The following is a 15,720-nucleotide window of genomic DNA, read 5'->3' on the forward strand; positions in this document are numbered from 1 at the left end:
ATTGTTGGCTGCTTTGTCGGCTGTTACGAACACAAATCTCTGTGTGAGTTATAAAAGTGTGTCTACGAGATAGTATGTAACATTCAGTAGTCTAATAGTATAGTATGGCTTGTAAGTCACAGTACCTCTCAAAAATTGCATACTAGATATTTTCATACTTTATTGGGGAAATACATTTCAATATATAGGATATTATTTGATTAACAAGACTGAAAAGGGAACCTGAATGAATTAATTTAAATTTGAAAATACAATAAATCAAATGAATGAAAGACATACATTTTTTAAGGCATTTCTTTGTGTAGTTATCAAGGGATGTATTGTATACATATGTAGCAAAACACGTGTTGAAAATATAATTAAACAAAACATGAAAAACAATGAAAAGGTCAATAAATTGTTAATATTGAGTCTTATCTTAGTATAAACTTCATTCCCTAGTTGTAAACGATGGATCAGCAACGTTTTCTTTCAGTCGAAAAATTCAACTTTAACAGTACTTCATAAAAGTATAAAGCTGACAAGGAATCCAAACATATATGTTACTACTGACACTTGATGGGTTGATGGTGCTTTCCCGATTGTATTATAATTTAAATTATAATAGTATACAAATGGTTCTGAAAATAGAGGTAGAAAGGTCCATGTTAAGTTAGTGAAAGATTTACCAGAAAAGTAGATTTTCAATTTGTTATTTAAATTTATATCAGTTGTTCGAATGTTCACAATAACTGTGGTGTATTGATTAAAACGTTAGTTGCTAACTTCTATGTTATTTTGTCTTTGGTGGAGAGTTGCATCATTGACAATCTTACCTCATTTTCTTATTTTCATATGTAATAGATATATGAATTTCATGAATGTTTACAATATGTTGGCAACAATTGTGCAACGGGTTGATTATACCGAATTTTGTTTTCTTATTGGGTATTTAGAGCATTCGGAACTCGATGCACTTTTTTATAAGTGGAATAAAGAGGAATGTATGGTATGAGCACCGATGAGACACCTCTCAATATCAACTAATGTCATAGCAATAGTTTTCAGATTATGACATTACCGTTGTGACTTCTAACTGAAGATTAACTAGTCATCAACAATACGATGGGTGTAACTAGCGGAACAAAATAGCCATCTCAATTTTAGCATTTTGATTTTCCCCGGAATTGGAAGGGTTTGTAATTCAAAGTCATATTTTTATCATTGTTTGATATCTTGTCATTTGTCTATATTGAATCTTCTTTATCTCTTTACATTTGGATTTTTTTTTCGCAGAAAATATAGCAAATAAAGTGGATTAAAAGTAAACATTGCTGATTCCAAATCATTTCGGGAAAAAAAACAGCTAAGAGAAAATAACACTTTTCATTAAACAGTATAAAAAACATACTCCAAAACTTCATTATGAGTTCAGATGCAATATGATAAAAAAGAAAGTAAGAAAAAGACATAAAAAAAATAATAGTAGACAACACAGAAAAACTAAAGACTAAGCAACACGAACCCCTCAAAACACTAGGGATGATAACAGGTTCTACGGAAGGGTAAACAGATCCTGCTCCACATATGGCACATCGTGTTTCCCATGTTATAACAAACCCGGTAACTAGTCTAGTTCTGTAGGTCATATTGTATAAATATGCCAGTTAATGTATATTGATCCTCTAATGGTTTTGGCCTGTTATCTATTCCTTGCATATAAATATATTCGTACCACACTGACTAAAGGTCAGCGTACGGTCTTTGACAATGAGAATAGCACATACCGCATTATCAGCTATAAAAGTCACGAAATGACACATACATACCAAAAAGTGTAAATTTAGCTTGATTCTTTCCAAGTTTATTCAGAGCTGTACAGTAATAGTCTCTATAATCGCTTCTTACTACATTGTTTATTTTTAATGTGTACCATTTCTCGTCATCTCTCAACCTCTCATCATATTGTTGTTCTAACGTGTATTTATCATTATCCAGAATTTGTTCATTAATTAATGTTGTTCTGTTTTCTTTATACCATATAACTTCTGCTCTGGGCTGAGCTAAAAATAAAACAAACATTTGGTCTCGGTGATGGGATGGATATTGTATGTTTCAACTGAAACCAAAGACTTAAGATAAATATCTTCATAGTATAAATGTTTAGGAATAATAACGAGAGTCTCTCAAGAGCATGTATAGCTCACCTGACACTACTTGGGTTTTAATATCATATAAATAAAGATAAAAAAAAAACCGGTTTAATATTGCATTCCATTCTATGGTTTTCTAAAAGAAGACATTTGTATGTGTTTCTCAAGACCAATGTTTTCGTGTTGTTTCCATTTTTTCTTAATATCCTCAGAACAGTTCAATTTGTGTGTTACAATAGAGAAGATAACGCTAATTGTTGTTTTATGCCCCCGAAACTTAAAGAAAGGGAGCATATTGGTTTATCTCTGTTCATCTGTCTGTCTGTCCGTTCGTCCTTCCATCCGCCTTATTATGATTATATAAATATTTAGCTCGAGTTCTGCAGTTTGAATTCTATGAAGTGTTCAATTTGCCTTCTGTTCTATATCTATTGAAATTGGTTTGGGTTTTGATTTTTTTTTTAAATTGCTATTTTGGGAGTTAGTTAAACTTTTTTTATTGTATATGCGGTTTGGTGTAACAGTTCTTTTAAAATAACACTTTGCATCCACAGGGATATTAATTGTGTCACTAAGACACAATAATATCACAAAGAAAGTCCAATATTTACTTTGTTATAATACTATAATACAGTTACCTCAAAGTGAAGTGAGCGGGCATAACTTTGTCTAGTTTCTATTTATCAAACCTAAATTTCTCATATTGATTTTTTTATTGATATAACTTTTTAATCAAAACTCTAATATTGATGGAAACAATTGCAATTTTGTATTTCATATGTTTACCAAATACTAAGCATTCTAATATGGCATGATACATTCGATCTGGTTCTTGTCCGACTATATCCTGGATAGCTGTACAGTAAGGAGCACATAAGACTTTAAGCTGTACTGAGTATGATGCATGTGGCTTTACATTGTTATCAGCAGAACATATGAATAATCCACGATCTGTGGCATTGACATTGTTAATTCTGTATAGTCCATTCTGAAAGTGTAATAAATAAAGGCAAGCGTACTTACCACTGTTCAAAAGTCATAAATCGATTGGGAGAAAAGAAATAAAACCGAGGGAAACAAATCATTATTAGAGGACAACAAAACACTATAGAAATAATATATTTGTTAAAAAAGGGATAAAAAGCGGACAAATAATAGTATACAACATAGAAAACTAAAAGATTAAGCAACACGAACCCCACCAAAAACTTGTGGTGATCTCAGGTTCTTCAATATTGTGAACAGATCCTGTTTCACATTTGACACCCATGTTAACTATTTATATATACGGTTGTTGTTTGATACGTGACATTCCGAATACCATTTTACTGATATATCACACAGTGATTCTCTACTATGGTATCAACCAATCACCAAAGTCGGAGTTGTTTGATAAGAGACAATTTAGAATACATTATTTCTGATCTAGTAAACTTTGATTCTCTAAATTAAAGCACTTGAATGGCGTACAAATAGAACCGTTAAAATTATCATCTTAAGAAAACGTAAATGGAATGGTCAATATCTGATTTGGTATTGATAATATTCATACATCTTAGAAATTTAAAAACAAAATTCATTCAACTACTTTTTCTTAAAAAATATACCAAACAAGTGACTTAGGGATTTGCCATTTATAAAATTCTTCAGAGTTCGGTGCTTGTGTTATTGTACTTTTTGGATATTTATTTTCATACTAAAAATGGCAATTACCTCGACAGTATTCTATTGTATGTCCTCACCCCTTGTCGCTCTTATGGGGTTCCCTTAGAATCTTACAACAAGAAGATGCGCTATGATTGTCAATGAGACAACGCTAAACATGACGTTAACAATTTGTTTCTTGTCTCGATTTGTATCTTTTAGATATATTGACGAGATTGGAATAAGGGTAAATTTATTTTACTTAAATTGATAATGTACATTGGACCTTAAATATAGCCTAAAACCCACTCAGAGGCAATCATGTGTACAAATGATCATTTTTTATTTAACTTTCTCAGTTTGAGGTTATAAAGTTTAACTAAGACTTGTATAACCCTGAAAAATCACATTGAATAAGCGAAATCGCGCTGTTGCTCTGAACTGTTGTAAGTAAGTGCGTAAAACCAGTGAAACTGGTTGAAATAGATGTTGTATTTGGGTAAAAAAAGTGTTTCATTTGTTATACTAAAATTACATTTAAAAGAGGGACGAAAGACACCAAAGGGACAGTCAAACTCGTAAATCCAAAACAAACTGACAACGCCATGGCTAAAAATGAAAAAGACAAACAGACAAACAATAGTACACATGTACACATGACACAACATAGAAAACTAAAGAATAAAACATTAAAGCTATCTCTCATATATTTCCTGACAGCCAACTAACAAACGACAAGGGTGATCACTACGACACTTATTGCTGTTCATAACAACAAACATAGTATTTTCCTAATTAAATAAAGCAACGGTAGTTTACCGATGTTCAAAACTCCTTTATAATAAGAAATGTCATACGTAACACATTGATCCATTAGAAATTAATAAAGTTGTTTAAAACGATAAACAGACGAAATTGAGGCGTACTCTGCATCATTTATATTTCAGCAATATGTAACTTCAAACTTGATAGTAGAATAACTTGAATGTGTAATATTCATTACAAATGCACTGTTTTCTGGGAAAATACAATAAAGTTTTCACAGTATATTTCTATGAAAAAAGTATAATAACAAAACTACTGCGTTAAAAAAATGTATGAACTTCAAGATAGTTGAATTCAGATATACAGATAAATGACTAAAAGCTGAAGTTTTTGGTCAAGGAATTTTTTGAAGAAGTTGAAGTCCAAACAACGTGAAACTTAGTAAATATGTTACCTAATATATGATCTTTCTAATTGCAATGAAAAATTACAGTTTTTTTTATCCCAATTTCATGTATCACTGAACATGGAAAATGATGGTGCGAGTGGGGCATCCGTGAACTATGGACACATTCTTGTATATGAGAAGATCTGTTTCAATGTATCCTAATTCTTCAAAATTCATTTGGACGGTATTAGACAACAGCACAAGAAAGTATGTCGGTACAAAGTCAGTTATAATTTATACTGTCGAGATAGTGTAGAGACATACTTCAGGCTTTCAAAAGTGTGTCAATATACATTCAGACATATAAAGACTGTCAAGAGTGTGCCGAGTCAGAATCAGATGCCATTACGAATATCAAGAATATGTCAATAAATAAGAAAATTATCATTGTTAATAGTGTCAAGACATATGTCGAGTCAATTAAAGAAATCACACAGATAGTAAAGAGCAATATCTAGAATATAGATACTTATTTAAGACAAATTCACACAGTGTCAAAACTTTTTGACAAAATGGAATGTCAGGTAATATGTTATGTAAATTCAGAATTGGAATTTTAGACTTTGTGATTATTGTTGTGAATGCGTTAAATAAGAAAACAAAATTGAAATTTTTGTTTGATCTTTATTTGTGTAAAAGTTAAAAAGTCCAAAAGTTGCTCATGTAATTGCAGACAATAACTGATTTATCATAAATGAAAAATCACAATAATAACTATTTGGTATAGGTATTTTTATTTTACGACAAGATTGAAAATAGAAATGGGGAATATGTCAATAAGACAAGAACCCGACAAATGAGCAGCCAACAGTCGAATAAATCTTTGATTTTGTTATTTCTTAGAATTACATATTTCAATTAAAGGAATAATGAACATGAATTTAAATGAGATGCATATAAGTTACTTATACGAAATCAATTCCACGAAAGGGGGTATATCAGAGGTCATAATTATAATTGATGTGTGACTTAGTTTGATAACTGATAAAAGTTGAGCCGTAGACTGGATGGTTTAGTTTTACAAGTAATTGTTTATTGATATTCATTTTATTTTTATTTTTTTGATTTGTAGCACTGTTAATGAGAACTTTATCATCTTTATTTTCTTAAACTCACGTTAAGATGTAATCCACCATGAGGGAGAGGAGATCCATCTCCCCTTTTCCATGTTATATTTGGTAATGGATAACCATAAGCTTCGCAAACTAGTGTGACATTTTCTCCTTCCTGTACAGTTACAGTTGCAGCACTGACAGTTGTTATGTACGGAGCAACTGTAAATACGTTTTATATGATATTATTTAATAAAAGTTACTGATTTTTGTTTTTAAACCTTATCGTATATGTATGCAAAATTTATACAGAACAAAATTCAAAATTCTATTTGTAAAACCTCTTCCAGAATTGTGCAGTGGTATTGAGACAGCAACCCTGTTTTTGATACTTTAAAATGATAATTTTCAATCGGGATTTCATTTCTGGGATTCGACAGAATTTTGAAATAAATGCATATGTTGTATGGGCTTTGCTAATTGTTGATGACCGTACGGTGCCTTTATGAGATGAAAGCAAGCATTGACATGTAGAGTTTCAAGTTAAACGACACCATCAATATATCTTAGAGTCAAAATATCGGCTATGAAACTTGATGATGACTAAAACTTTATTCCCATACAGCATTTTAAAATGTTATTGCAAAACCGTCGTGTCCATTTATCAAATAAAAAAAGCAAAATGGTATTAAATATTATTAGACCGATGGTTTTCCTGTTTGAATGGTTTTACACTAGTAATTTTTGGTCCCTTTATAGTTTGTTGTTCGGTGTGAGCCAAGGCTCCGTGTTGAAAGTCGTGCATTGACCTATAATGGTTTACTTTTTTAAATTGTTATTTGAATGGATAGTTGTCTCATTGGCACTCACACCACATCTTTCTATATCTATGATAAACATGACAATTGTTATAACTTACTTTGTATAGTTACACTCCTTAACATTCTAGGTAATTCCTCGTAATTTTGATTTGGAAGATATATCTGACATGTGTAGTTCCCTGCTTCAATCTCTGTAAGTGACTCTATAATCAGTTGGTACGTTTGACTGTTGTGTGTTCTGTATTTCACTACACTATATCTATTTCTCTCTTCAACAAATAGATCAAATCGAACAATGCCATCCGATGAAATATATAACGGATCATCAGTTAAGGGGGTCTTTGTATTCCATTGTGACTGTCAATTATAACAATGTGTTGTTTTATTAATCAAATGTCTAACGTAAGGATACATTTTTGCCCTTCAGATGTGTTAAATGAATATTTAAGATCATAGCGTACTACATTGAAATAAAACTCTGACTTGCTACCTTGATCAATACAAATTATTAGATAGATTGATATATATATATATATATTTATTTTCAAGATAATCGTCAACAATCACCAGCATCTATATACTTTGAACTATAACCAATGTTTTGTATTAATCTAACATTCAGATGGAGCTTTAATATTGCAAACTTGAAGGGAAGATAAAAACAAGATATTATAATTTACATTAACTTAAAGAACATGTGTGGAACAATTGAGTTACTTTTTTCATATCTCGTCTTCAATTTCCACACTTAACAAAACAAATGAAAGAAAAAGCTCTTCATTGAAAACTTGATTTAACTTGTACGCTATTTCAATCAAAATAATCGCATTTCAACTAAAAAATACTCATCATTGATAAAGTTACTTTGGGTCAAACTATGATTATCCATTTTTAAAATGAGCCATAATACTAAAAAATTATATTATAAAAAAAACCTAATAAGTATATACCTGTTCTCTATCATATAAATCTATGACAGAACAATTCATGTATGATGTCTGGTCTTGTTTTTTCACCTGTGATAAACTATTATCTACCTTTTCAAGTCCAGCACCCAAAACTGAAAAAAGTAAATAAAAAATAAAGACTGAGAGACGTTCTTTACAATGACCAAATATTTAATAGAGTACCCGAACAGTTTGTATTTAGTAGCACTTGGATTTCTTTTGTTATTGTTTTCCAATTTGGATTTTTTTGTCACATGAAAAGTACGCTACAACTACAGCAAGCGTACAAGTTCTAAAAAGAAAAAGGAATAGAAGATGATTGTATATAGTTATCAAAGGTACCAGGAATATAATTTAGTACTGCAGACGCGCGTTTCGTCTTCATAAGACCCATCAGTGACGCTCAGATCAAAATAGTTATAAAGCCAAACAAGTTCAAAGTTGAAGAGCATTGAGGACCCAAAATTCCAAAACGTTGTGACAAATACGGCTAAGGTAATCCTTAGTTTTTGCGAAAAATTCAACGTTTTGTAAATAGAAAATTTATAAAAATGACAACATTATTGATATTCATGTCAACACCGAAGTGTTGACTACTTGGCTGGTGAAGCCATCGGGGACAAAACGTCCACCAGCAGTGGCATCGAACCATTGGTGTTAATAGTTATCAAAGGTACAAGGATTATAATTTAGTACGCCAGACACGCGTTTCGTCACCTAGATCCACTCCAATATTCTTAGACTTAACATCATAACAAAAAAAAAGTCAGTAGTATTATTTAAAAATCTCATTTAGCTGCCAAACACTGATTTTACATATAGAAAGAATAGTATTCGGTAACTCATTTTTCTGTTATAACTTTACTGAATCATTGTCATGGATGTACCAGTTATAAAAAGGTTCTTCTTACTGCTATTAATAACAGTATCAAATATACAACTATATATCTGGCTAAAACATGCATAGGAATCTAATGTACAGTAGTTGTCGTTTGTTTATGTAATTTATACGTGTTTCTCGTTTCTCGTTTTTTTATATAGATTAGACCGTTGGTTTTCCCGTTTGAATGGTTTAGAAATTTTGGGGCCCTTTATAGCTTGTTGTTCGGTGTGAGCCAAGGCTCTGTGTTGAAGGCCGTACATTGACCTATAATGGTTTACTTTTTTAAATTGTTATTTGGATGGAGAGTTGTCTCATTGGCACTCACACCACATCTTCCTATATCTATATAATTACTGGATAGACCAAGTGGTATAACATTAACGATCAATAAAAGTAAAACATCTGCTACTGAACTCCAATAGAAATGCTCGCGGAGTGCCAAAATTTATATGAGCTATGCCCGGTAATGAAAAGCAAGTCTTTTTAATTTCTTTAAAAACCAGAGCCAATACTTGATAAAGTATTCAGTGCATGGAAAACCCTATGCATTCTTTGAGAACTCATGCAAAGTTATCTTTGCTATTCAATGTACTTATGTATTCTTTCGCAACATATGCATTTATATAATAGGACAAGTATTTTTTTCAGTAACGAAGTTCAAGAACATTGAAACCAAACACAATTTTTCCTAATCTACCGTAGGCTATGTTTGCATAGTCTATGAACATTTGGTCAAATTCATTCTTGTCAGATATCATAGCTTTCTTTAAAACTGAACGCGATGGCATTATACTTCATTATGGACTCAGACAGTTGAAATGGCCCTCGGCGTTGCTTCGGGGTCATTACAACCATCATTGGCCACTATTAATACCAAGTTCATGTTATAGGGCCAATATGAAAAATTCCATACATTAATACTATAGTAACACTTATTAATGGCACTTATATCAAAATTAAGATGAGAGCATTAAATGTTAATCTTCTTTAAAATCCATGCGGAATCTGGTTAAAGACTTGAAGGGGATACAAAACATTAAGTGTTTAGAATTATCTTTAAATAAACGCAACAGTAGTTTACCGCTGTTCGAAAATCGTAAATCGATAGAAAAAAAACCCACATCCGGGTTAAAAACTAAAACTAAGGGAAACGCATCAAATATAAGAGGAGAACAACGACACACACAAAAACACAACATTGAAATGCAACACACACAGAAACGAACTATAATATAACAATGGCAATTTTTCTGACTTGGTACAGGACATTTTAAGAAAAAAAATGATGGGTTGAACCTGGTTTTGTGGCATGCCAAACCCCCCTTTTTGATGGCAATGTTAAATATAATATTAAAATGACAACATAACATGACATGACTACAATACAAATAAATTGGAGAACATATAGGACAGAGAAACACACGAATGATAGCTAACAAAAGGTACAAGGTGTAGAATTTAATACGTTTTTTCCACACAAGACTAACCAGTGACGCTTAGATGAAAAAAGTTCGAAAGCCAAAACAAGTACAAAGTTGAAGAACACTGAGGACCAAAAGTTCCAAAAGGTTGTGCCCAATGCGGATAAGGTTTTCTGCCTGCGATAAGAACATCCTTATTATTTAGATTAATTTATACTTTTGCAAACAGTAAAATTATATTAATAGTAAATTTGAAGAAAAAAAAATAACATTATCATGTAAACCGAGAAGTGCTTACTATTGGTAATATCCAAAAAAGTAATTTTCACAAGGAATGGCATTGATCTAGTCCTTACATTTTGTCTTATCGTCGTTTGTAGGTATGAGAAGTTTTCCCCAATATTTTGTCGGTTTCTCTTTGACTTCACTGTTTTCAAACTTTTGATTCTATTTTTGTATCGTCTGCCTCTTTTTCGAAAATAGTTTTAGACACAATTATTTAAAAAGATATCAAGATTGAGAATTAATTAAGTATTTAACCGCTACTATAATAATTTGAAAATGTTTGTGAAATTGTAAATAAAAAGATACTTACCGATACTCAATATTGAAGAAAACACGGCGATATAGCGCACATTTTTCATCTTTGATAAATAATGTCATAACAAACTACTAATTTAGCTTACATCCTGTTTCATGTAACAGGTAAACAACATTTGGTTCAAATGAATGCAAACAATGTTCGGCTTCAATGATTTTAATGTATAAAGTGATCTCTATCACACAATATTTTCGATTCATTCTTATGAGCAATCAATGTGGTCCGGTTTTCCCAAGCCAGGTAAGTAACCCATCCGTGAATCATAGTAGTCATGATAGATCTATCGGTGTGGTATTTTATGGCAAGCCGTTCTTTTTCGAAAAAAATACACACTGAGATTTTAAAACCTAAAATAACACACTGAGAAATCGAAATTACACACTGAGATTTAAAAAAATTAAAAACACACACTGAGAATTCAAAATTACACACTGAGATTTTAAAGAGACACACTGAGATGAAATAAATTGAAAAACACACACTGAGAATTGTTAATTACACACTGAGATTTCAAAAATACACTCTGAGATTAATATGCAAATTACTAATGAATATTCATGAGATGAATAATTCAACAGATTAATATCTTGATCTCAAGAACTCTTGTAATAAAAAATGCGATTCCTTCAACCAACATTCGTAATAAATTTCAAGACTTTAAAACACCGCTCATATTCATCAGTTTGTTGCCTATAATTCAGATCATAACTACCAGTAATTAAACATGGGTCCCTTTCCAAAAGTTTTCCAACTGTTTCCCTGATTTCGCTAGTTAATCTTTTATATTTTTGTTACGTTCATATGCTATAATAGACTTGAGTAAAAATTTCACTGCATTCTTTTGCAGATTGTTCCAATGTTTTCTTATAATTTTAATAAAGGTTTTTCACCATTTGGTTATATTTGTAATAAGAGTAAAGGTTTTTTTTCTTGATCTTGTATTTCTAAAGTTTTTTTTATTAGTAATTTGGAACCAAATCGAAGGACTAACGAGTTATGTCCCCTTGTTGTTTCAAGCTTGTAAGATTAAGTATGCTAATTAAATATGTGCGCATAAAAAGTGCGCACAAATCTTAGTGTGTAATTTCAAATTCTCAGTGTGTGTTTTCAGTTTATTTATTCTCAGTGTGTCTTTTTGAAATCTCAGTGTGTAATTTTCAATTCTCAGTGTGTAATTTTCAATTCTCAGTGTGCGTTTTTCATTTTTGTAATCTCAGTGCGTCTTTATGAAATCTCAGTGTGTAATTTTTAATTCTCAGTGTGTAATTTTCAATTCTCAGTGTGTAATTTTCAATTCTCAGTGTGCTTTTTGAAGTTTTTAAATCTCAGTGTGCTTTGTTGTAATTCTCAGTGTGTAAATTTTTCGAAAAATTGTTTAAACATAGTTCTGACGAGAACGGCTTGCCATAGTATTTCCGGGTTAATTAACTACACTTCTGGATCATAGCGGGCGGAAGTGTATTATTTGAAAACTTTTAATTTGTTATGGGGTTGACACGAAACACATAAACATACATATAGATTAGGCCTGTATCGCTGAAATGATCTTTTTGTTTCAAAATTCTTAACTTGACACCTTCGTTTTGTGTGGGAAACCTGAGAGATTTTCCAAAACGTTCGATTTATATAATCCGGAAATTCCGCTCCGTGACATTTTGGTAGTGTATTCTATTTTATATTTTCTCCCAAAATTAGGTCATCGTATATCGCCAGCTGGACATTTATCATTTCTTTTGGATATATTGCATCAAAGAAAAGGTAAGCATTAGTATATATGCAAACATTTCTAGTCGTCAGTGAAATTTGTTCTCAGTTGACCAGTGAAATAACCTGTCTCTTGACTGTCAGATTTAACAGGTGAAGGCAGAGACATATATAGGTCTCTGGTGAAGGCAAGGACTCCCAGGTCGGAATGCTTTTTCATGTTTTCAGTCGGATTTAAATAATGAGACGCGAGGAGAAATTCTCACTGTAGTAGAGGGGTCTGTAGAAGCAAAACTTAGGAAACGGTAATTGTTTATCAGCTGAGGGGTATGTTCGAATTTATTGACACCCCCCCCCCCCCCAAAAAAAAAACCCATTATGAACCACATAATGATCCACCTCTCCTTACCACAAAGCTTCAAAACTTTGACCCCAAACAAAAATCCCTATCGATTGCCGTCAGTGAAAGTTGTTTTTAGTGGACCAGTGGAGTAACCTGTCTCTTGACTGTAAGATTTAACAGGTGAAGGCAAGGACTCCCAGGTCAGAATGCTTTTTCATATGTTTTCAGTTGGATTTAAATAATGAGAACTGGAACCTTACGCGAGGAGAAATTCTCACTATAGTAGAGAGGTCTGTACAAGCTAAACTTAGGGAACGGTCATTGTTTATCAGCTGAGGGGTATGTTCAAATTTATTGACCCCCCTAAAATAAAACATTATGAACCCCATAATGACCCCCCTCCCCTTATCACATAGCTTCAAAACTTTGACCCCCAAACAAAAATCCCTATCGATTGTAAGAAGAAATTCTCACTATAGTAGGACATTTCCCAGATCCCAGATAAGGGGTCTGTAGAAGGTAAACTTAATATAGTTAAATATGCTCTTGAGAGCAACAAAAACAGTGTGTAAGAGGATTAGATCTGAGTACAGAGGTAGTACATATAGGTATAAAGTTGAAAGGAAAGGGGATTATTCTTTGATTCTTTGGGGAGGATGATTTTGAAAAAGAATATCATATCCACATGTCCACTGAATAAAATAAGCATAACAGATGAAAATGAATATTCAATTTTGAAAATATTACATCTGCCCCCCCCCCCCCCCCCCCCCCCCCCGCAATTATCAAATGGTCATCTAAGCCAAATAATTATGACGTCTTGACCATGTTGACAGGCTATTTTATCTTTTTTCCTGTGACACGTTCCTTTGGACTAACGGTCATCTAATTATTTGTCAATTTTTTATACAGTCAGGGGACTTACTTAAACAAGTGATTTTCTAAATCACTGATTCAAGTAACATTATTTCTATAAAGGTTGGAAGTTAGAGTTGTCTTTCTTTAATAATCACATATTTAAGTAGTACAAATAAATCACTAGAAGAAGTGATTTAATTTTATTGTAGCTTTAAATATAGAATACTAATGATCCAGGGACTAATTATGTTTCTAAACTTATCAGAACCAACATCTGTGTTGTCTAGGATGACCAGGTCATTTCAGGTGATGACCTTGTACTGAATCTAGGATAATGTCAATGACATAAAAATCACTTGTTTAAGTATCAGACCTCAATTTCCTTCCCAAAAATCACTTCTTTAAGTATCATTCTTTTAATAACCCCTACTAATTTCAACACCCCCGAACAGTGAAATTTTTATCGCGAACAGTAGAATTTTATTATATAATCTGAAAGATAAAACCTTGAACTTCACAGGAAAAATACTCCCACTGCTGTGAAAAATCTTTTAAGAAAGTATCAGTTCATTATGTAAAGCCATTATTATAGCGTTTTTCATATTTTTTTATTTTACTAATTAAAAGATATTATTTAAAATTTTGAAAAAAACTACAAAATCCCAATTTGTGACAAAACCTCGAATTTGCTACTCAAATAAGTGATTTAAAAATCACTTATTTCAGTAAGTCCCCTGACTGTTATATCTATAAATGGGGAGACCTGCAATTACTTCACAATTAATAGGCTGTTTTGAAACATTTCACAGTACTTGCATTTGTTGAATCAGATGAATTACTAGGTTTAGTTTTAGTTGTACATGAGTACTATCACGAGACTTTGACTCCATAATGGATGACTGGGAGAGTTAAATAGATTAACTTCTGCATCTGACATGTCTGATACATCCATTTCATTGGAATGTCTTTTTTTCGAAGGTAAAATACATAAAACTCTGTATAAAATCTTCAATACCTCTCTCTCTCTATCTTCATGTATCTTCATGTATCTATATTTTTTGTGCATCCATGCAAGTGTTTCCACACCAGCCTTGTGTATATACATGTATATATTTATCAAAATTGCATAGACCTTATGTCTAGATGTAGTCCATTCGTCCACACCAGCCTTGTGTATATCATGTATATATATATATATATATATATATATATATATATATATATATATATATATATTAAAAATTAAATACACAAAAAGAGTTTTAAAAGCAGCATTGTCTAGCGCTTTCATCCATCTTGGGACTTTTCAAGACTATGAACGTCGTTATGGGGAACACATTAGTTACGTCATAATACTAATGTGTTCCCCATAACGACGTTCATAGTCTTGAAAAGTCCCAAGATGGATGAAAGCGCTAGACAATGCTGCTTTTAAAACTCTTTTTGTGTATTTAATTTTTAATATATAATTCTGTACACTGCTTGAAAAGAAACTTTTTTTGTATATATATATATATATATTTATCCACAGAAAAACGTTTTCACTGCTATGAATATTGATGTAGGCGTGAAACAATTACATACATGTACAGCCATACACAAGCGTAAATTATACCTTTATTTTAGTAAAAAATTTACTACTTTTTAGCACATTTTTACACTGATGCAAATACATGTACATGTACTAATACAAATGTATTGATTCAGTGTTGATGGTAATAGACACTGAAAACTTTTTAGTTTTGAATGTTTTTTTCTTCACCTGTTTACCAAGATAAGGTGGAAGTTTGTTCTTATTTCAAGAGAAAGGCACTCAGGATGTATTTATTTGTGCATGTAGTGACATCTACTTGCTTTTTACTAACTATTTTTATCAGAAATTTGTATTTTTATATATTTGTATTTGAGTTTTATATACATGTACATGTATATAGACATTTTATTTACATATTATATAATTAATTTACATGTCTTTTTTCAGGACCTCCGATCCGTGCAGTTAGGCATGTTTGTTGTTGGTGTTCAAGAAGTATATCACTGGATTGTGCTTTCTGTCTAAGTGTATTATTAAAGTGCTTTGCATTAAGCTCAGTTCATTGGT

At 31.7% G+C, this 15,720-nt stretch overlaps 1 protein-coding gene across 2 annotated transcripts; it reads right to left on the minus strand.

Moving 5' to 3' along the window:
* Positions 1 to 303: 303 nt before the first annotated feature.
* On the minus strand, positions 304 to 14,727 carry LOC139524693 (lachesin-like). 2 transcript variants are annotated; one of them, XM_071319695.1, is made up of 7 exons: positions 10,709 to 10,947; positions 7,813 to 7,922; positions 6,961 to 7,219; positions 6,106 to 6,263; positions 2,919 to 3,120; positions 1,809 to 2,042; positions 304 to 620 (listed from the first exon to the last, which is right to left on the minus strand). In XM_071319695.1, the coding sequence occupies exons 1-7, from the start codon at positions 10,755 to 10,757 to the stop codon at positions 502 to 504; spliced, it is 1,131 nt and encodes a 376-aa protein (XP_071175796.1). In that variant the 5' UTR covers positions 10,758 to 10,947; the 3' UTR covers positions 304 to 501. The 2 variants fall into 2 exon arrangements, with proteins under 2 accessions (XP_071175796.1, XP_071175797.1); XM_071319696.1 differs by lacking the exon at positions 10,709 to 10,947 and adding an exon at positions 14,635 to 14,727 and having other exon boundaries at positions 307 to 620.
* Between the last annotated feature and the right edge of the window lie 993 nt (positions 14,728 to 15,720).

This window comes from Mytilus edulis, chromosome 5 (genome assembly GCF_963676685.1).
Source record: "Mytilus edulis chromosome 5, xbMytEdul2.2, whole genome shotgun sequence".
Classification (NCBI taxonomy): domain Eukaryota; kingdom Metazoa; phylum Mollusca; class Bivalvia; order Mytilida; family Mytilidae; genus Mytilus; species Mytilus edulis.